Below are 24,431 nucleotides of genomic sequence, written 5' to 3' on the forward strand. Positions count from 1 at the left end.
CTTTTTCATTGTAAATATAATGAGAGAATAGTTTAGATATTAGGTCGCCGGGTGAGTTGGCCGTGCGGTTAGGGCTGCGCAGCTGTGAGTTTGAATCCGGGAGATAGTGGGTTCGAATCCCACTGTCGGCAGCCCTGAAGATGGTTTTCCGTGGTTTCCCATTTTCAGACCTTAATTAAGGCCACGGTGCTTCCTTACAACTCCTAGACCTTTTCTATCCCATCGTCTCCATAAGACCTATCTGTGTCGGTGCGACGTAAAGCGGCTAGCAAAAAAAAAAAGATAGGTTATTTAGACTGATTTGAAACATTGAACAATAAACTCATGTGAACTATTGCCATTGTAATTTGGATTAGAAATCCTGTATTGCGCAGTAAATAAATAAATAAATAAATAAATAAATAAATAAATAAATAAATAAATAAATAAATAAATAAATAAATAAATTATCAGCCGGTATCCATATTGTCAGCAGTGGCAAATATATTTGAATTTGTACTGTAACTTAGAATATAGAATCACATACCTTTAATATTAGAAAAACTGCATGTATTTCTTTCAAAATGATCTACAATTACAAATTTGGTTAATTTCATAGGACGAGACAGCGGCAGTAACCTACACATGGCAGATGCCGCCCACCCTCATCGGAGGGTCTGCCTTACAAGGGCTGCACTCGGCTAGAAATAGCCACACGTAATTAATTAATTAATTAATTAATTCTCATGACTTCAAAATATTCAAAGCCATTTGAACCATTAGCAACTATGAACATATTTCAGTTAGAGCTAAACAGCATAAAGGACTGTACGAAATAAAATAAATTATATCTAAATATTCCAGAATATGTGTCCATGTCGTTCATCTAAAGTAAAGCGCCCACCTTCTTCACTTACCAGCTATTGTACGATGACCTGTGAGCCGTAATAGACTGGAAACACCTCGGACTATTGTAAGACTCACTTCTTCCCCTCAGGTACTGAAGGTACCATTTAAAAACATTAAAACGTGAAGTTGTACAACACCTTGGTCAGGCCCAAACTGGAATACACGAGCGTGGTGTGAAGCCATAGGCGCAAAATGCATTTGTATCAAGTTGAAAATGTGTAACAGAAATGTTTGATATACTTCTTCTTTCTTTTCTCTTCTCTCAATCCGTTTGCCCTCCAGAGTTGGTTTTACCCTCGTTCTCAGCGAGGGATCCCAGTTCTACCGCCTCAGGTGCAGTGTCCTGGAGCGTGAGACTTTGGGTTGTGGTTACAACTTCTGAGGAGGATCTGTACTTCGACAGGCGGCCTCACCTGCTATGCTTGTGGGGTGATGGGGAGATTGGAAGGGATGGGCGGGGAAGAGGAAAGGAAGCGTCCATGGAATTTAGTTAGGAGATGAAATGGGAAAGTACGGAAAACCATTTTGAGCATGCCTAAGAAGTCAATCGAACCCCTTCTACTAATTGACCTCCCGAGGGTTAGTGGACCACGTTCCAGTCCTCGTACCACGAACCCGGGCCTGCAGGGGTGGCAGCTAATCACACTAACCACCACACCATAGAGGCGGACCCTGATATATAACATTTTAAATATCCACAAATGGTTTCGTACAACGAGCGTTTGATAAATTTAGAAGTGGAGAGTTCAGAGCATCGAAGGCAGAAAGATGCGGTGAAGTTCAATTGTAATATAATAAATTCGCAAAATCATAATCGTGAATCAATTTCACTCCTTAATTTCAATGTGCCGCACCTAAATTCAAGTTTTCATTTAAAATGTTAAAATTAAAATGTTAGAACATCTGCCCATCAAAATTCAACACTTTACAGACTATGCAGTATCTATAACAGTCATATCGGAGAAATAACACACCTGATTTCAGTATAACCAGGCCAATATTTTTAAAACAATTCGCGACTAGCATTGGCAGATAAGTATTATGATAAAACATTATGTAAAAGTAATGTCGCCGGACTGAGTGGCTCAGACGGTTAAGGCGCTGGCCTTCTGACCCCAACGTGGCAGGTTCGATCCTGGCTCAGTCCGGTGGTATTTGAAGGTGCTCAAATACGTCAGCCTCGTGTCGGTAGATTTTACTGGCACGTAAAGGAACTCCCGCGGGACTAAATTCCGGCACCTCGGCGTCTCAAAAGACCGAAAAAGTTGTTAGTGGGACGTAAAGCAAATATTATTATTATTATTATTATTATTATTATTATTATTATTATTATTATTATTATTAAAAGTAAAGTCATCTCCATACAAGTCATGAAGGCCCTGGGAAGAGTGCAAAGTAAACTATTCCACAACCCGTAACCTCGACAGTTGGTGGGGTAGCTCTATGCCCAGCCTCCTTTGCCTCCAGGAATTAACCTGGTACCCATTTTTGCTGAAGGCTGAGTGAACCTCAGGGCCATGTGCACCTCCGGAAGTGCAAATCTCGTTTCTTAAATTTGTTGACTTTCCGAAGGGGAATCGAACCCGCGTCCTTCCGGATGAACAGAGCTACCACCTCGGACAAGCATCTCCTAAACACTGTATGTAAAGTACATTAAATTAATTTGGAACAACAGCTTGTAAACCCAACCCCGTAATAACAAGATAGACTGGATTAGGTTAATTATATTAGTTTTAATCATGTTATGCTGGATAATATTAAGTAATAGTTATTTGTGTCCGCCTCTGTGGTGTAGATGTTAGTGTGATTAGCTGCCATTCCTCAAGGCCCAGCTTCAGCCCCCGGCTCTGCCACGAAAATTTGAAAAGTGGGGTTCACTCCGCCTCGTGAGGTCAACTGAATAGTTGGGGGGGGGGGGTCTCGATTACAACATTAGCCATCCTCAAAGTGGTGTTCCATGGTTTCCCACTTCTCCTCCAAGAAGATGCCGGGATGGTACATAACTTAAGGCCACGGCCGCTTCCTTCATACTTCCTTGTCTATCCCTTCCAATTTTTCCATCCCTCATAAGGCCCCTGTTCAGTATAGCAGGTGAGGCCGCCTGGGCGAGGCGTTGGTCCTTCTCCTCAGTATCCCCGAACCAAAGTCTCGCTTTCCAGGACACTGCCCTTGAAGCGGTAGGGGGATCCCTCGCTGAGGCGAGGGGAACCAACCCTGGTGGGTAAACGGATTAAGGAAGAAAGAAGGAAATAATATCCTATAGTCTCCAGAGATGCCTGGTGAAGGGTTTTACACCTTACAAGCGACCTGCGCCCCAGTGGTCACGGTGTCCAACCAATTAATATTTTTAATGCTGAAGGCGGACGACTCACAACTTCTGAGCCTTCGGAATTAACCAACGAATGTTAAGATCCCCCAAGTTTCCCGGAATCGAACTATGAGCCCCTTGGACCAAAGGCCAAAGGCCAGCCAGCACTTTAACAATGTGCCCATGGAAGCTGACACCTTGAAATCTTGGTCTCTGTTCATCAATCTTCTAAACTTGTCCTTGTTAATTTCTCTGTCTAGGAGACCGGTTTGCTTCAGATCATTTTCGCATTTCTGAAATCACCTCGATCTTTTCTTCTGCATTGATTTAATAATAATAATAATGTTATTTGATTTACGTCACACTAACTACTCTTTTACGGTTTTCGGAGACGCCGAGGTGCCGGAATTTAGTCCCGCAGGAGTTCTTTTACGTGCCAGCAAATCTACCGACACGAGGCTGACGTATTTGAGCACCTTCAAATACCACCGGACTCAGCCAGGATTGAACCTGCCGCTGGGGTCAGAAGGCCAGCGCCTTAACCGTCTGAGCCACTCAGCCCGGCTTGCTTTGATTTAATGAAATTGCAATTTATTCTAGTTAACCCATATTATTATTATTATTATTATTATTATTATTATTATTATTATTATTATTACTAGCGAATGTACCCGTGCTTCGCTACGGTATTCTACATTGTATTCGAATATCGAAGTAAATAGTGTGCATGCAGTAAATAAGATAGTTTTAAAATTGCATGTCTCTTAGCGTTATCCGAGAAAGAGCATGGGGAGGTCCCCGTACGTTTCCAATGTAAAGTGTTTGTTACGGATTTGTGATATAACGGCAGGCTCACTTGCCTACTGGCATTCACAATCAGGTTGGGAAGTTTACATTATAATTGCAGGCCCCATTGCCTACTATGCGGACAGAATCGATTTGGGGAGTTTTCGTTAAAATGGCAGCCCCCCTTTCCTACCTCCAGACAGATTACAGTTTTTATTATAATGGCAGGCAATTACCCTACTATCACTCGAAATTGAGTTGTGCAGTTATCATTATAATGACAGGCCCCTTTTCCTACTGCCAGCCAGCGTACTGCCAGTCACACCAAGTTGGTGAGTTTCCATCAAAATAGCAGGCCACTATGCCTAATGCCAGTCACATTTTAGATGAGTACATTTCTTTATAATGGCGGGCTCCCTTGCCTACTGCCAAACACAATCGGGTAGGGGAGTTTTAAACAAAACTGCATGCTCACTTACCTTCTGCAAGTCAAATCGAGAAGGGAACTATTCATTACAATTGTAGGCCTTCCTTACTAATGACAGTTACACAGGAGTTGGAGAAGGAACCCTTTCCTACTGCCAGTCAAAGTCGGTGTGGGGAGTACTGATTACAATAGCAGACCGACCCTTTCTCGATCGCTAAATCGACATCAGTGAATATATATAGATCGACATACGAAAGTATATGCGTGTTTACAATATTGAAGACCTTCATTTACAGATTAACTGCTACTAAACGTACGTCATATCGACAAAGGATTATACCATAAGACACGCCGGATTTAGTGGCCTAAATGGCTGGTCCAATGATATGTCATCTATTCTTGGGTCAGATTTAGAAACGTGGAACAGGGTAAAGGTTTTGTAAGATCATCTCACATTACATTACTTTTCAGATAATAATGTGACAGCTACATACGTAGCATTTGGCTCACATATGGCTACTGAGTGGGCCAATTTTCGTGAAGAGTTTGATGATTCTGTATTTCATATAAGTAATTGAAAGTATGAATAATGCATGTGAAAATTCCAAATTGACTTAACATCGATTAATAGAGAAAAATCAAACGTAAAAGGGATACAGATACGGCATAAAGTCATAAGACCAAGGTTGTAGATCATTCCAAATTGAACGGAGATTGTGCAATCCGTTACGTGATAGGAATTTCCGAAGGTCTGCACCATCATTAAAATTGCCTGCATATTTCGATATTCTTCGGGGATAAAAAATGAAAAATTTAATGATATAGGATTTTTCATTCGTTACAGGCTAAAACGTATAATTTTGTCAAATTTCAATTATCTTCTTATTCTTCTGGCAGATTATGCCACAATGTGGATTTTGGGCGAGGCGGGTAAAAATTAGGACTTTCAGGAAATCAAAAATTATGGAGATTGTTATTATTACCCCTTAAACGGAAAGCTGTACGAAAATTTCGCCAAAATAGTCAGTGTAGAGGTACACAGTCGTTACGATTTGATTTATATAGATAAGGAATCTGCTCCATGTAAAACACCTTTTGGGCTATGTCCGCTGGACTTAACCTGCAAAAGTGACCATTCATGATATCTCCCTTATTAATCCTCCTGACGAAAAAATGCACATGAAAAAAAAGGTTTAGAGGTGGAATTCCATCAGGTTTGGTCGATTTCCAGTCAGGTTGGTCTTGTTCTGTATATATTGTGGAAGAGTAAAATCACCATTTCGGTTCCTTATAAACCGCCAGTCCATTCCGGAACATGAAAAGTTATTTACGTTTAAAACCTACCTTTGGACAGGTGGATGCTAAATATAAATTTTGTTTCGAATGTCTTCAGTAGTTTTCAAGTTGTAAGGAATACGCTTTACACGCACCCGCTCGTGAGTTAAGTCCGATGGGACTTGTACAGAAAAACGGTCCTTTAATGATATCTCCCTTATTGATCCTCGTATCGAAATGATGCACATGAGAAAAAAAGGTTTAGACATTAATTTCTACCAAGGTAGGTAGACTTCCATAAACTTTTGTTGTGTATATTTTTTGGAAGTGCAAAATCACTGTTTCGGTTTCGTATAAACCCCCAGTTAGTTCAGGGATTTAGAAACAATATTTGCCCTGAAACCTATCAAGGACAGGTGTATTCTAAATACGAATCTTGGTGGAAATGCATCCAGTAGTTTCTAGCATTCACGTACATACGGCGTAATTAAGGAAGAAAATAATACAGTTAAGAATGTTGAAACTAATAGAAAATGGATTATAACTGAGGACAGCCGGGTAACGACAAATAAATAAATGCCGTGAGTTATGGATATAATAAAGCGCTAACAGAGGAGAAATTTAGGTTCAGTGATTCTTAGGTAAACAAATATGAAGATGACTAATGGTGTTATTACTTAATCTATTCGAGGGCGGTTATAACCTCCAACGATATTCCGCCAATATCCCGCAGATGAGCCGATTGATGCCTCTCTTGCCATCTACCCAAGGAACAACCACGAATTTAAAAGCATGATGAGGAAAATGGCAATACGTTACTTCCCTACTGGCATGCAGTCAGAGACGTTGCCATGGTAACCTGTAGGTTCGTTGTCGGTCTGTCGGTCACTAAATGCAGAGCATGATACCAGCAGAAAATTGTAAATTTCTCCGTCATGTGAAGAGTAAGGTAAATTATGAACATAACGAAAGTTGTTTATAATGAAGAGACGTTTCACGTACGGTAAACGAAGTTTACAGAAAATCAATAGTATAAGAGAAAATAGAGGAAAACCACTGTGGTTTTCCTATAAACACCCCGTCTATTCAAAGATTTTAAAATTATATGCATATCGGAACCTTTCCTGGGATGAGTATACTCTAAATATGAAGTTTGGCTGAGATCTATCCAGCCGTTTCGACGTGATGGTGGGAAAACCACTCTGGTTTTCCTATAAACCCCCCGTCTATTCAAGGATTTTAAAATGATATGCATATCTAAACCTTCCCCGGGATTAGTATACTCTAAATACAATGTTTGGTTGAGATCCATCCAGCCGTTTCGACGTGATGGTGGAAAAACCATTCTGATTTTCCTATAAACCCCCCATATATTCAAATATTTTAAAATGATATGCATATGGAAAACTTCCCCGCGATGAGTATCCTCTAAATATGAAGTTTGGTTGAGATCTATCCAGCCGTTTCGACGTGATGGTGGAAAAACCATTCTGGTTTTCCTATAAACCCCCTGTCTATTCAAGGATTTTAAAATGATATGCATATCAAAACCTTCTCCGGGATGAGTATACCCTAAATATGAAGTTTGGTTGAGATCTATCCAGCCGTTTCGACGTGATGGTGGAACAGACAAACAGACAGACAAACAGAAACAATTTTATTTATATAGATTTTTACACTCGTTCTTCACCCCCTTTCCATCCCCGCCCAAAGGAGTCCTATGAGTGCCTTACACAACAGTATATTTTTTTCCCAGATATTAAGTCTTATTTGTACCTATTTTGGTTGACAGCTATGCCCAAACGTACATGCATAATCTCACTGCTCTAGAATCCTGGAGCTGACGTTGCCATGGTTACGGCAGTTCATTTCTTTATCCGATTCCTAGAGCAGGGGTAGTGTGGTGCCAATATCTCCGTAACGGTTGGTTTTAGGGCCTTAAAACATGGTTTTCGGGCCCGTAGGGCTTACCGAGTTTTGTTCTTTGCGTCAAGAGGATTAAATTGAGCTTTGTCTCGTCCTTATACGACAAATTCGATATTTTGCCTATAATAGTATAAGAGAAAGTGGAGGAAAACCGTTTTTCCTATAAAACCCCCGTCTTTTCAAAGATTTTAAAATGATATGCATATCGAAACCTTCCCCGGGGTCAGTATACTCTAAATATGAAGTTTGGTTGAGATCTATCCAGCCGTTTCGACGTGATGGTGGAACAGACAAACAGACAGACAAACAGACAAACAGAAACAATTTTATTTATATAGATTATTATTATTATTATTATTATTATTATTATTATTATTATATGCATTCTTGTATTCCGATATGAATGTACACTCTTATCTCGTTAATACAGGCAAATTATTTACGGTTTCACGTAGTAACCAATCCTCAAATACGGGGCTTATATTTAACGGGAGTCTACTTCGGGCTGTGTCATGCAAAGTTTCAAGCAGCTCCCGTTCCTTGGATCGATTCTTGACGTATATGTGGGTGATCCATATCAGATTTACCGGTAACTCAAAAAACTCCGTATTGAAGGGAAATTACCTCACTTCGTTGAGTGCTTATCGACGGGAATAGTTGAGAAGAAGATTTAAATACATTAATTTTTCCATACCTCTTCTGTCCCAGCCTGGCCAGTTTAAAAAAACGGACATGTCGATGTGCCAACCTGTTTAATTACACATCATGTTGAATTATATACCTAACCATTTTTCAGAATAATTTAGAGAATTACGATTTATGATCGTCACCAAACTCTTAAAAACACAAAAACACACTACCAGAAAAATTTTCAGAGAATGTAAGACTGTTATTTCGATACTTGCTGGACGGCTACATTGCGTCAATGTAGGCGAGTCAGAACTGATTCTTGAATGATAGATATTTGAATGGCTGGCTCTGAATTGATTATATGTTTATCAAACATTATTTATATAAGAAATTAAGTTCAACACTGTATAAAATAGAGTACGCCGGGCGAGTTGGCCGCGCGGTTGGGGACGTGCAGCTGTGAGCTTGCATCCGGGAGTTAGTGATTTCGAACCCCACTGTCGGCAGCTCTAAAGACGGTTTTATATGGTTTCCCCCCTTTCACACCAGGCAAATGCCGGGGCTGCACCTTAATTAAGTCCATGCCCGCTTCCTTTTCATTCCTAGGCCTTTCCTATCCCATCGTCGCCGTAAGAACTATCTGTGTCGCTGCGACGTAAAGCAAATAGCAAACAAAAAAATAGAGCATTGAAAGTTACAAAGGCGAAAGTGGTTCACACATTCGTTCAAACTCCTGATGTAAAACCTCATTTTTGTGCCTTGTGCCATAAGTAAATGTAAACATTTTTAACAAAATGAATACTTACTTTAAAAACTCGATTCAGAAGCTGCAGCTCTTTCGCATCTAACGGTGTGACGGGTCGCTCCCAGTCGTCAGCGAAAACTTCCTTCAACTCCTGGTATACGTCTTCTTGTATTTCGGGATGACATGCCAGTAACATGAGAGCAAAACACATGGAGGTGGCAGTGGATTCAATTCCAGCCAACAGCATAGTAATCACTTCATCCCTTAACTGTTTGTTTGACAGATTAGCACCTTCACTTTCAGAGGAATTTATTAAAATATCTAGAAATGCTCTTTTACTCATTTGCTCATCATCCTGCTCTGATTGTTTATTTTCGCGTAGTTCTCGAAGTTTATTAAGAATAACGGTATCACTAAGGCCGTAGAGCAGTTTCTCCACTTGCTTATATTTTCGACCTGTACCAGTCAGATGGAAGATTGTATCTAACATCAGCCAAGGTCTCGTAGCACGTTTGTACCCAATATTTAATATATTTAAAATAAACTCCGATAGTTGTTTATTTCTTCCCTCCTGTGCCTTAAAATTAATCCCCATAGTGCTTTCACAAATCATATCAAGAGTGCAAAGGGACAGAACCGAATAGATGTCAAACACATCCCCACCGACAAACTTTTCTAGTTTACTGACTAAAATGCTAGCTTGTCTGTTAAAAACTGAAAAATAGCTCTCTAATACATTTGTTTTGAAGGTAGGGGCGACGATCCTACGTTGTTGTCTCCAGTATTCACCTCTACACGTTAATAATCCCTTTCCGAAAAACTTCTCTAAAGCTCCCATGATTATATGGTCCCTATCAATTAAACGTTCTTTAACGCAGATTTGCTCCACATCCTCTGCATTTGTAGTGACTACGTAAAGAGAATGTCCCATCCAAAATCGAAATGCCTTGCGTTCATATCGGTCAACTAAATCACAAAGCAAAAGGAATGCCTTTTCCGGACCTTCAAACAAATAATGGATGTTGCCGAGAAAAGGTACTGTCGGAGGACCAGGAATTTGAGCCGCTAATTCACGGAGACGTCGACGCGACCACCAGAATTTGGTAAACCATACGCAACAAGCCAATACGAACAGCAGCAGAATACTCATCTTGAGTTGGAGTCGACTAGATATCGGCTAGGAATAAAGTCGAACTCAATTTATAGGCTGGTTGTAAAATGCCAAGGCCGCTATAGGCTAGGGGGAATGAAGGAGTCGATGGTGGGGATTTGATTGCCAGTAAGCTCGCGGACATTTGCAACTTCAGAACACGCTTTCACCATTGAAGGAGTGACACCCAGTGTTACTACTTGGTGAATAATAATATCCATTTATTTCCATTTCAATCACCACCTTAGGGTAGTCGCCCAGGTGGCAGTTCCGCTATCTGTTGTTTAACTAGACTTTTGTGAAATAATTGAAAATAACTTGGAAATGTACTGAGCACCACCCTTCGTAAATTATTCCAATCCATAAGTTTCCTTCCTATAAATAAATATTTGCCCGAATTTGTCACCTCGAATTCCAACTTTATCTTCAAACTGTGATTTTTCCTTCTTTTAAAAACACCACTCAAACGTATTCGTCTACTAATGTCATTCGATGCCATATCTCCTCTGACAGCTCGGAACATAACACTTAGTCGAGCAGCTCGTCTCCTTTCTCCCAACTCTCCCCAGCCCAAACGTTGCTACATTTTTATAACGTTACTATTTTGTCGGAAATCACCCACAACAAATCAAGCTGCATACCTTTGAATCTTTTTCCCATTTTTTCAATCAAGTAATCCTGGTGAGGGTGCCATACACTGGAAACATAGTTTAGTTTAGGTCTTACCAGAGACTTGTATGCCCTCTCTTTTACACCCTTACCGAGCTCGATAGCTGCAGTCGCTTAAGTGCGGCCAGTATCCAGTAATCGGGAGATAGTGGGTTCGAGCCCCACTCTCGGCAGCCCTGAAGATGGTTTTCCGTGGTTTCCCATTTTTACACCAGGCCGGGGCTGTACCTTAATTAAGGCCACGGCCGCTTCCTTCCAATTTCCAGGCCTTTCCTATTCCATCGTCGCCATAAGACATATCTGAGTATGCGACGTAAAGCAAATAGCAAAAAATTGTACATCCTTACTACAAGCCCTAAATACCCTCATAACCATGTGCAGAGATCTGTGCCCTTTATTTACAATCATATTTATGTGATTACCGCAATGAAGATCTTTCCTTATATTACACCTAGGTACGTACAACTATCCCCCATAAGGAACTTTCACCCCATCAACGCAATAATTAAACCTGTGGGAACTTTCTTTATTAATAAAACTCACAACCTGACTTTTAACCCCAACTTACGTGACAATGGCGAAGCATGTTTGAATATTTATATGTGTATATTTCGAGATGCCCTTCCTTCAATTGAACACTTGTCCGATATTGATGATCAAATTATTGGTTCTAACTTGTTTACTGCTTATGCATCACAGGACGCAACGACTGCTGCTAATAAATTATGTTGGTGTTCGAAGAGGAAGACTAAATTATGGAGGGGACACGTACTGGGTGTTGTAATAAATATAAAATCAGAAGAGAGTTCATTGAAATTAAATTTGTTTGCTAATGCAATGCTATACTTGAAAGTATAAGAATCATCCTGTTTCCTACCATTTCATGTCTGACCAGGCTTTCGTGGGAGGTCCAATGGCCCTTTTAAGGGTCCCTAAAATACTTTGATAACAATAAATTGGCCGGCGCAGCTGGCTGCAAAGGCTGCACACACAGCAAAGATGCATACTGTCCATTTAACAACATTGTCGAGATACAGAAAAGCATCATCATCAAAAGCCTTGCTCTGACTGCAGTTTTTATTTTCAGCGAATTATATATATATATATAATCTATGACCTCAGTCCGACTAGTTGGCTGGATTGTCAACGTACCGGCCTTCAGTTCAGAGGGCCCCGGGCTCGATTCCCGGCCGGATCGGGGATTTTAATCGCTTCTGATTAATTCGTTTGTCTCGGGGACTGCGATTTGTGTCCGTCCCAACACTCTCCTCTTCATATACCGGTATAAGCAAACATAAAGGTCCAATAGCACTGTCTTGAGAAATTCCCCTCTTAATGATGACAGGATCAGATGATGTTGTTAATAATAATAATAATAATAATAATAATAATAATAATAATAATGAAACAGTTCTGAAGCAGACGAAATGCCAACAAAGGAATCCTTGAAGAAGTGGAAAAAAAAGAGCGCAAATTTTTGAGAGGAATCTTGGGATCAAAGTACAGAAATGGAATCCATCACAAGAGATCCAATGAGGAAGTCTACAGCAAAATAGAGAAAATTACCGACACAATTCGATAAAGACGGGCACGATTTTTTACGGTCATCTGATAAGAATGGACGGAAGAAAGTTAACTAAAGAGATCTTCCACTTTTTTATTGAAACCCAAACCGCAGTTCCCTGGTTTAGAAGACCAGCAAATGCTACATATCTCAGCTGAAGACGCACTTAACAGAGATCGCTTCCGCACGAAAATATTGACGAACGGGCTAAAGCGAGATGAGCAACCGAAGAGAAGACACGGTGCCCCAAGGACAGAGGGGCGTAAGCAGGCCCACTCAAACAGAATGAGGGAAATTTGGGCTCTAAAGAAGGCCTAGTTCAGTGTCAAATGCAACAAGACTTAACATGGTCCTTAATAGCCCCAGCGAATTATATATATATATGTAATAATCTATTACCTCAGTCCGACTAGTTGGCTGGGTTGTCAACGTACTGGCCTTCAGTACAAAGGGCCCTGGGCTGGATTCCCGGCCAGGTCGGGGATTTTAATCGCTTCTGATTCATTCTTCTGGCTCTGGGACTGCGAATTTGTGTCCGTCCCAACACTCTCCTCTTCATATTCACACAACACACTACACTACCAACCACCACAGAAACATGCAATAGTGATTACATCCCTCCAAATAGGGTTGGCGTCAGGAAGGTCATTCGGCCGTAAAACAGGGCCAAATCCACATGTGCGACGCAGTTCGCACCAGCGACCCCACAGGTTTGGGAAAAGCGGTAGTAGAAGAAGAAGAACTACCTTTGCACAGGCTTTTTGAGGTGATACTATTTAGGCTGCCTCAGTGTCAGTTTCGACATCCGATTTCCTCCGTAAGATAGCAGAATATACTATCTCCATTAGCTGAACTATGGCTGAGTTTTAAATTATTACATTTCCGGATAAACGTCTAATATGTCACCAGAGATCTTAGAGCGTCTTATGTGTCACCAGAGATCTTTCACACGCCGACAAGGAGAACTATTCAAAAATATCTTTATCTGTATCAGTTTGAAGCCGGGATGAATCGTAGTCGTTTTGTTTAATTACTTTGTACAGGGATTCATAATATTAAACGTTATGCAGTTCTCTGATCGTCCGCCTCTGTGGTGTAGTCGTTAGTGTGATTAGCTGCCACCCCCGGAGGCCCGGGTTCCATTCCCGGCACTGCCACAAAATTTGAAAAGAGATGCGATGGCTGGAACGGGGTCCACAAGCCTCGGGAGGTCAAATGAGTAGAGGGGGTTTGATTCCCTCCTCAGCCATCCTGGAAGTGGTTTTCCGTGGTTTCCCACTTCTCCTCCAGGCAAATGCCGGGATGGTACCTAACTTAAGGCCAAGGCCACGGCCCCGTCCTTCCCTCTTCCTTGTCTATCCCTTCCAATCTTCCCATCCCCCCACAAGGCCCCTGTTCATCATAGCAGGTGAGGCCGTCTGGGCGAGGTTCTGGTCATCCTCCCCAGTTGTATCCCAGACCCAGAGTCTGAAGCTCCAGCTCACTGCCCTTGAGGCGGTAGAGGTGGTATCCCTTGCCGCGTCCGAGGGAAAAACCGACCCTGAAGGGTAAACAGAATAAGATAGAAAGAAAGAATTATTAAACATTATTTTACTTAAAAATTCACCCTGCTATAGAACGCGCGTAGTGAAATGACTGCTGTTTGTTTAAAGTCCGAAATCTAACACATTGTAGTGAACCGTATCCCCTGTCATAAAAGTGGGCTAGCTACAGCGGAAAGAACGCGTGGAATGGTTCGATGTGTTTGGGAGAAAATAAATCAAGCAATAATATCAATCGTACTAAATTTGTACCTGGACAGGATCTACGGTCAATATTTTAGTGAATAAGAACCCCCCCCCCCAAAAGGAAAGATGGATTTATTCAATAAAACATAGATATCATTCATACTAAATTTCACAAATAAAGAAAAATTAAACGAACCAACGACCTCTCTGGGCCAAAGAAAACCTGTGCCGAGCACATTATTTGAAAAATACAAGTGAATCAAATTTACATAAATCGGGTTACGACCCGAGGAACAAATATTTATGATCACAGGGGAAATGTACTTGGATACGCGTTACATTCGAGTGGTTTGTCGCCGCCGCTAAACTTTCTAATTTCATGTCTAACGTTCGCAACACTAAAATTGTCCAAGAAAATGCCGTGTTATCAGAAAATACACTATTAGGCAATACACATTAACTTGATATAAACACGGTCCGATGCAAATATATTCGGACAATGGGATAAATAAACCTCTTGTTCAAGCCATCCTATTCTCCCTTCCAAAAGAAAAACACAGACTCTAAATATGGCCCGAGCCATATGCAAATGAGAATGGTTAAGAAACCTTACAACCCAGCTATTAGCTTACGAGCTAAAATAGACGCACATTTAAGCAACGTTGGTTAAGCAAAATAAACAATAAAACACTGGTCACAACACCATCAGAAAAACATATGTACACACACACACACACACACACACCTGTAAAAATAGGACACATGGGAAAATGCATATCGTGGGATATCTATCGGGGTTCAGCTCCGATATGTGGGCGTAGACCAATTGCGCCTGGCCCGGCACAATACTTCCGACTTGCACCCTCACTGAAAGGAATGCATACAGCTGTGACACACAAACCAAAACACGACGGGCTAGCAAGGGGCTGCAGGTTTCTTAGAATTGTTCTAATAGGCTGGACTCAGTTGCCCGCTGTCAGCTAAGGCCTTCATTCATTCATTCATTCACCAGCCAGCTTGGCCTGCCTGGCTTAAGTCTCCGTACCCGAGACAAGGTTCCTCCTCACAATAACAAGCTCGGCTCTTATTTTCAATATTAGCACACATCACCAGCCGGCGAAATCACATACAATAATACCTCGACCTCAGAAAATACATAGGGCTACTGCCTATCTCATACACGTATCTGGCCTCACTAGCCATTTCGGGTTACACGAGCTCTTTGCTCAACGTAACGTGGGTTCGACCCCTACTTAATTCAACACAGATGGGCGCTCAGACCTCTTGGCTTCACTCCCTAGGTACACTCTCCTAGTTTTAGACCCCCGTTATCCATATATAAGCATCCTCTAGCCTTACAACTCGCGTCACATAAGTCCGACCCGTATCAATTCCAAAATCTGCTTTCCCTGCATATCTAAAGATCTTAATTCACTCGACGGTGTCCACAGCTCTGTCGCACGTCTTAATGGTACCTGAAATGCATGCTGCGTGCAGAGATGACAGTAAATAAAGGATAAAGAAAAATCCTTCTCTAATCCTGAAAACATAACCCTCGCTCCCATGCGACATTTAAGGCTTAAGGCCTAAAAATTCTGTGAGGACGCTATCCAAATAAATCTCAAATGAAATCGTAGAACACACAGACAGAAACATATCCCCAGTGAATAAATTCACACAACACTAACTATATCCTAATTATTCCCTTTAAACCCCAACTATCTATATAACACACTCACGTCCCATGCTAATACATGCTATAGCTTATGAACACATTTACTTGACTGAAGTTAAATCAAGACATACGCCTCACTGGCTGACTTTAAATATGCACAAATATTTACATAGAAATCTAATTTGCCTATAGTATATCTATCTGATAACTACAACATGCTAATACATATTAGAAAGCTTAGCTTTGACGACAGGAACCAGCAACGGCGGTCACATGACCACTGGTGTCATTCAGGCCTTAGCCTGACATCTCAGCGATCTCCAGGAATCGAAGCCTCGTCCTCTTGAGTCCAAAGACGGCCATGATTCTCCAGTAGGCTTCGGTATCCTCCAATATAGCTGTTGTGGAAGTCTTCTTCTTCGCCGTTTCTTTAATCAACAAGCACATGGGACCCACCCCTAATGATTAGGTTGTAATTAGGCAACAACCTGTGCAACAGAGTTATAGTTAAATAAATGCACCATTGGATTGCGGGCTGTTTCCTGTCCTTCAAAACGGCAATATATAAGACGGTACACACACGGCATACGCGCATTCCGCGCCCGCGTCCCGATCACTCGTTGCTACCGTGAACAAAGTACATACGTGAGACGCCTAAAATATAATGAGAAAATCACTCACAGTCTGAAGTAAGCAACGTATACAGTCATTCACCAGCCCGCACCCTGGCGACTACTCAAATACGAATATTTTAGACAGAGGTAACTGTCCAGATCATTGTTTATACTATGTAAAACACCATAATTAAAACAAACAGAGCTTCTAACATGGCGCGGCTTCCCCTTTCCAAGTTCTTTTTTCAACCACCTTCCTTCCTCCCTCCTGCCAAAGAACTTCGCCCCGTAAATACTGGCCTTCCGGACCACCGGCCAAAACAGGTTCAAACTAGGCCATAGGTTTGAACGTAATACACATGAAACAGGCATAATTATACAATGTTATTATTCACAGGCATATGACAATTCAAGTCTCGTTTTCTCCATACGAATAAACTGTGGAATATGGCTCCGTGACGGATATTATCTGACAGATTCCAATAAAAAAATTTACCAGGTTGGGTCAAGTTGTCTCCATTCCGCTTGCTGTTTGCCACCTCCGGAAGCTCGGTTATCCCCACTCCAGCACGCGGTTGGTTGAAAATGTTAACCAGCGGACAGAACCTCCGCGCCTACACGTCGAAAAATTTCCGTCTATCCATGCTTCGTACCGACTTCACTCTAACTAGGCGCAGTATAGCTTCCTAACAGCCATTGTCCTCCTACCTGCATTAATCCGTTTTTTTAATGAACCCTGTGTGTTACTCATGATAATATGTGGCATATGGCGATATGTTACAGTAGCGCTCCTTAGTAAACCAGCAACTAGGCAACCCATTCCTCACTTGTGTATGCGGGGCACTTGTAAATAGAAAGTACGGAGCTAGAGGGCTACCTGGTATAAATAGCGTACTGAAGAATGTAAGAGAAAAACAGTTTTCGTTAATTGTATGTATATGCTATGTACTACCGTTGTAAATGGAAAATTTTGTGCGCACTAACACTCATAATAATAGATAATATTCAATTTTGGCATAAACTCATAAAACGCTATAAAAGACTAATGAATCTTAACTGTTATAATCAGCATCAGCACAGTTCGACACACTGGAGCACATCGTACTATGTTGTTTCCACAGAGTAACTATGTGCCCAGTTCTTGGTGCCAACTCATTGATCGCTAATGTCTTAAAGGGGAAATAATGTTTCCCAGTACAGTACATAGTTTCTCACTTGGCAGTAGCAACAGGCTAAGCGACGTAATTTGTCAACAAATCTCACTCGAGGGAAGGTTGTGTTAGGGGCGGCCAACACATTTTCCCTTGTAGAACACATTCTTATAAGTGGTGTCTAGAATTTAAATACTGTGTGCAACTCAGACGCATATGTTTGAGACAGAGATTCACTTCTTTAATGTTTGTAATTAATATGAAATCCGCTGGAAATGATTTGTTTCTTCCTATAACTAAACTTCAAACGAAAACTTAAGACTAACACTTAAAACTCTTCATATTAATAACATACAAATATTAAAAATATGTGGCAAGAGGAAACACGAGAAAATAATGTAATCACTGTTTTTGTAACATTGTATTTTTTATATATATATATTTTTTTTTTTGCTAGTTGCTTTACGTCACACCGACACAGATAGGTATTATGGCGACGATGGGACAGGGCCGGGCTAGAAGTGGGATGGAACGGCCGTGGCCTTAATTAGGGTACAGCCCCAGCAATTGCCTGGAGTGAAAATGGGAAACCACGGAAAACCATCTTCAGGGCTGCCGACAGTGGGGTTCGAACCTACTATCTCCCGAATACTGGATACTGGCCGTACTTAAGCGACTGCAGCTATCGAGCTCGGTGTAACACTGTTTAATATGCAGGACGAGGTAGTGATAATTTTTCCGGGCTGAGTGGCTCAGACGGTTGAGGCGCTGGCTTTCGGACACCAACTTGGCAGGTTCGATTCTGCCTCAGTACGGTGGTATTTGAAGGTGCTCAAATACGTCATCCTCGTGTCGGAGGACTTACTGGCACGTAAAATAACTCCTGCGGAACTAAATTCCGGCACCTCGGCGTCTCCGAAAACCGTAAATGTAGTTAGTGGGACGTAAAGCCTATAGCATTATTAATTATAATTCGGAAAATGCATGTAAACATTTATTAGGCTTCATTAATGTATTAATAAGCAAAATAACCCTAGTAAAGAAGGTCAAATACATATATATAAAAGAATTGATTGCAATGGATTTATACAATAAATTCAAAAATATCCCATGTACAGAGACTAAAACTTTTTAAGAGAAAACTGGATGTTGTTAAAAATAATTACCGATATTGCAGTCATTTTTTAAAACTCCGTACAGTAATAATTCATTCGGTATATATTCCTAGGAAAGGAGAATTTTGTAAGTTTTATCCGTGGCCGTCGGTGGGGATACAGTGCAAGTGGACTTGGGACGTTTTTGAAATCAATGCTCCTTATATTGAAGTAAAATGAGTTTGACTCTGGTTGAATACTTTTTTGCAAGATTGTGCGTTATTACAAGATACAGGAATAAAAATAAAATAATTGTACTACTGTTCTGAGTAAATATACCCCAAGAAGTTCCAAACATACCCACTGCACAATTAGCAAGGCATTCTTTGAAATATTCGTTTACGTCTTTTCTGCAATAGCACCATCATCTCCGTCCCCCTGCTCGTTATGTGGATCGTCAGATCCAACAAGTGGCTTAATAAACTTCACAGGATGTGGTTGTAAATAGCCTACTTCATCAGAGTCTTAACATCATCAAGTTTCTTTTGCTGAATGGTGGTTGCCTTGTTTTGAGCCTTACATTCAGGGATTACCGAGCTCGATAGCTGCAGTCGCTTAAGTGCGGCCAGTATCCAGTATTCGGGAGATAGTGGGTTCGAACCCCACTGTCGGCAGCCCTGAAGATGGTTTTCCATGGTTTCCCATTTTCACACCAGGTAAATGCTGGGTCTGTACCTTAATTAAGGCCACGGCCGCTTCCTTCCCATTCCTAGGCCTTTCCTCTCCCATCGTCGCCATAAGACCTATCTGTGTCGGTGCGATGTAAAACAAATAGCAAAAAAAAAAAAAACATTCAGGGATTACCGGCTCCGTATTAGATTTTAATATGGGGAAAAGCTCTGGGCTAATCCCAGTCATTGTTTTATCTACGCTAACTTCATTAATATGGTGACTATCAAACTTGAAAATGTTATACATTGTAACGCAAAATCTCTCTTTGTGTTTTGCTATGTTGGAATTAATGCATGTCTCATAACTTTATTTGAGATCAATCCTCTGTTTCTAAGCAATGCACAAGAAATTTCTTTATTTCCACCCATCCTTCGTTTAGTGACAGCAAGGCTATGCAAGACGGAACGTGAGTTTAAGAACTTCCCACGTCCTGGCCTCGGGATTCTCTTGAACTCACAGCAATACTCAGTTGTTGTTATACACGCCAGTGAACTGCAAAAGTGGGTAGTTCTTCTCGTCACTGGATGCGGTCCACTTAATAAAATAACATGCAGTGAAAATCCCTATTTGGACTTGGGATATTTTTGAAATCACCGTTTCTAGTAAATTTGGACGAAGGATCATGAATACGCCACTGTATCTCCGATCCTCAGACGCAACTACCTTCACGGATATATTGTAAGAGGTACGTCTTTTCCCATTGTCAGGAGATCCGTGTCTACGGAGTAGGAGTGTTCTATTCTGTTCTAAAGCTTGTCATATGTATCTTAATTTTCCCAGCTAATGTTTAAAGTGATGCCTAACAAAGGGCCTTGACTTCGATTCCCGCTCGGACTAAGGATTTTAGCCGCGCGTAGTTGATTCCTCTGGTGTGAAGACTAGGTTTTTATGTTTGTCTTTATACGCATTTCTTGAATTACGCACAGTACAGTTCCTTGCCAGCAAGCATAGAAAAATTAATAACGATGACGTTGAAAATGATTTCATTCCCAACCATGATGGGGTAGTGGGTGGGAGTGGGGAGCAGCCGGAGAGTTAGCTACACGCACTCTCAGGCCTGAAGATGTGGACGGTTGTGGGAGGGTAGATTGTATCGGAGGGGAGGATGAAAACACATAATTACTGAATGCATCTCTTCACAAATGTTTGGCGTGAGATAGGGCATCCTGTCGTAAACGTCGGTGAAACTGACACAACTGACATCAGCCAACCCATCGCGATATGAGGAAAGTAGCACTGTAAAATACTAACAACAATATATAACAAAATGTCTCTCTCCAAATGTAAAACTGGCAATTAAGGAAAGGAAGATTATGTGAAAAATTCTTGATCCCAACACAAATGATGGTGTTTACAGAATTCGGAACAACATACAAATACACACTCACACCGAAAATATATCAAGCGTAATCCGAAAAGAAAGATAATGTTTTAGGCTCACCTCTTCAAATTGCCAGCTGAAAGAATCGGTAAACGTTTGTTAACCTACTTCAGAAGTCTCAAAACGATTCTTGCATGGTTGGTGGGGGTCGATGAGGATCTTTTAAAATATGGAATCTCACAAACAGACATTCAACTCCGAGCACCACTCAAACACAAACTTAGACAGGTTCATCAAGAAGTTCCAACTTGAATGAAGCATGCCTATTCTGATGCATGGAATAATAATAATAATAATAATAATCATAATCATAATAATAATAATAATAATAATAATATTAATAATTGTACCGGGGGTAAACCTTCTCCGTCCTGTTAAACTGCGGGCCTTGTATAAGTCCATCTGTGTTATGGAACTTGAACTAATGTTATGCAAGTTACTTGGATTTTCAACCATAAGATATCTCTACCATCGGCCTAAGTGCCCCCTCTGGCGATATTAAAGACAATTAATTCTTAAGGAAATTTCAATTTTCAGTGTTGGCAAACCTTAAGTTTGTGAGGACCGTTTTGTTCTTATGTCAAAGTTGTCAGCACTTCTATTGTTTCCTTCTTCCAATTATTAACCAATCAGGAATTTTGTGAATATATCTCTTGCCAATTAGAATTGTGGGTGTGTACAAGCATCAAGCCTATCTGTATAGAGTTCTGGAAACTTCCCCTCGAAACGCTATAAAACCTGAGAGCTTTAATCCCGTATTGTCAACTTCATCGCTCCAGTTGATCGTATGTGGCGAGTATTAACAAGGCAGGGGCCGTAGATCGGCGTTAGGAAGACTAAGCAAGAAAGATAATGGCAGAACTTTCTTACTATATGATAGCTCCGGCAGATAGCTTGAGGAGAAGATTTGAAACTTCTTCTAATTTATAGTCCTAATTTATGGCTTAAATGTGGATTTTCAGCAAATCTGTACGTAAAGTAAAGGAACACAGAGTGACCACCCTCTGTTGATTCCGATTCAGCTTGGTATGGGGGGGGGGGACTAACAGTTTCTAAGCCTCTAAATTCTTGACACATGTTCGGCATTTAATATTTCTCGTCAGTCACCCCTCAGCAGAATAGGATTAGCCTCTACAACTTCGCACCATAAGCCCAGTTAGGGTTTTAAGAATTTTCTAAAATGAGTGCAAGTGTATCGCCTCATTGCCTTTTGTTCATGGCCGATTATGTTTTCTTTCATTAAGGCCATTCAGAATGGGCATTCGGTGCCCCTGTTTAAATTGCAATTGTATAGACCAGTGTATAACGAACGGTTGAGCAGAAGTGACTGTAAAGTTTGTCAGGCATTACCTTGTAAGAAACTTATGCCTCTGAGAGTCTGAACTACAGTAACGTTTTGAGCTCTGTCTCCTAGGATGTAAATTGGTGGAGCGAACATGCTCTTATAAAGATATGCCGGTGTAGAGCTATATTGCTCATCCCTTGTAGATTATCGTGGATAATTTTTCCTTGTTTTTGTATCTGATCTTTGGACTTATAGTCCGCTGTTATTATCAGAGCTGACGAGATCACTTGTCGTTTATTCAGATTTTCTATCTATCAAATTTTAAACTAAAAACAGTGGAGAGAAATAAAATTTCCAAATTTAGTGTTTTAACATATGCTCTAGTCATTTTCTTGTCCGCCCATTCACTCCGGAACCTTCTTACGCCTCTGTGATCCGCGATATTCCAGTAACAACAACAATAATAATAATCATAATAATAATCTTCGGCTGCTGGGTTGCAGACTACTTGAAGTGTTGCCATCTAATAGACAGCTATTAATTTTGAGGTTCCGATTGAGCAGTTGTCTAGGATACAGTCCTCAAACCAAATTCCATGGTGCAACAGCTCCAAAGAGCCATGCCCTTCCAAGCGACCGCTGCTCAGCCCGAATGCCTCCAGATTACGAGGTGTCGTGTGGTCGGCACGACGAATCCTCTCGGCAGTCGTTCTTGACTTTCTAGACCGGTGCCGCTATCTCACGGTCAGATAGCTCCTGAATTGTAATCACGTAGGCTGAGTGACCTCGAACCAGCCCTGGCATATCGGAAAAAATCACTGGCCTGGCCGGGAATCTAACACGGGGCCTCCGAGTAAGCGGCAGGCAAGCTACCCCTAGTTAACTTTTGCTTCATCAGACATATTTAACTTGCCACCATCTTTGATAAGGGAGTTCAGAGACTTTTGCCCATCCTTCAAATATCATCTAACATTCTTTGCGGGGATCGAGACCATGAACTACAATCGCGAATCTGACACCGTACCTCTAACCCATCGAACACCTTTCACGTATATATTTTAATAGGTACGTTTGTAGGTTACTTTTTTTGTGTGACCAGGGAGAAAGAAGAAGTGTGTTTCTCCATAGTCCCTTGACTAAGCGTGGCTATTAAGTTGAGGATATGGGCAGAAGAAAAAGAAGAAGAGAGTGATTGAAGATTACATCAATGCTTTGTGATGTGAATCCTCTGTAGAGGCTTATAAGCTTCGGAAATTAATATCCTCCCATTTCGTTGGGATATGCATCCACTCCAGTTGCTTTCAATACTGCTATTTGTAATATAGTTTCTGAAAGATGATGGTATTTTTAATCAGTACGGTTTATCCGCCTAAATTGCTGTTCCTATCTGTGTTATATGCTCAATATTATTTTTCAAATTCATTTTATTCCTTTACCCCCTCTATAATGACATATAACAAGGGAAGTTTACTTTTCTTCTCTGTATAGCTTCAAAATATTTATTGCATAGTTAAACATACATAATTATAATTATTCTTACTCTATTGCGACTTGCTCATTCCGAAATCATGCATAATAATTATTTATTTAATTAACATTACAAATTCTGTTATATTACTCTACATGTATAAACTGTCTTAATCTGTTATTTACATACACTAATATTTAATAATCTGATCTACTACCGTCTAAATCAATCGAATTTAAGTAGAAAAAATTATTTCGTAATAGATAGAAATTTTAGTTTAAATTCCCATGGCCTGTTAAAAAAATAATAATGGGAATGTTAACTTTACTCTATCCTTTAAATTGGAAAAATGATTTGTCAGTGCCCCGTTTGTTTTATTGTTAAATTCCAGTAGGCAGCGCAATGATAAGGAACGAATAGAGTGAATTTTCTTTTATTTTTTTTTGCCAGTTGCTTTACGTCGCACCGACACAGATAGGTCTTATGGCGACGATGTGACAGGAAAGGGCTAGGAGTGGGAAGGAAGCGGCCGTGGCCTTAATGAAGGTACAACCCCAGCAATTGCCTGGTGTGAAAATGGGAAACCACGGAAAACCATCTTCAGGGCTGCCGACAGTGGGGTTCGAACCTACTATCTCCGGAATACTGGATACTGGCCGCACTTAAGCGACTGCAGCTATCGAGCTCGGTAGTAAAATATTAATGCTCTGATGCTAGTCGGCTATCCTACATATCACACTTCATTCCGTATTCTGCATCATATGACTTGAATTACGATGACATAATACCATCTACAGCGAACTGATAGTTCCTCAGTGTTCATTTCACTTCCATCAAGACGTGCTGATCGGCTTATGGTGAATATGTACAAGCCTTATACGGAAGGTTTCCGTGATGACGATACCAACTTACGAGGATGCAGAAGAAAGGCACGTAT

General features: G+C 40.9%; 1 protein-coding gene across 1 annotated transcript in view; it reads right to left on the minus strand.

Annotated features, from left to right (window-relative positions):
- Positions 1–24,431, minus strand: part of LOC136857147 (cytochrome P450 4C1) — an 84,141-nt gene that overhangs the window by 12,745 nt on the left and 46,965 nt on the right. The window contains exon 4 of the mRNA XM_067135569.2: positions 9,047–9,441. Within this exon, the coding sequence (XP_066991670.2) occupies positions 9,047–9,441 (395 nt within the window). The remainder of the gene's footprint in view (positions 1–9,046; positions 9,442–24,431) is intronic.

The sequence above is a fragment of the Anabrus simplex genome, chromosome 1 (assembly GCF_040414725.1).
Source record: "Anabrus simplex isolate iqAnaSimp1 chromosome 1, ASM4041472v1, whole genome shotgun sequence".
In the NCBI taxonomy this organism is placed as follows: domain Eukaryota; kingdom Metazoa; phylum Arthropoda; class Insecta; order Orthoptera; family Tettigoniidae; genus Anabrus; species Anabrus simplex.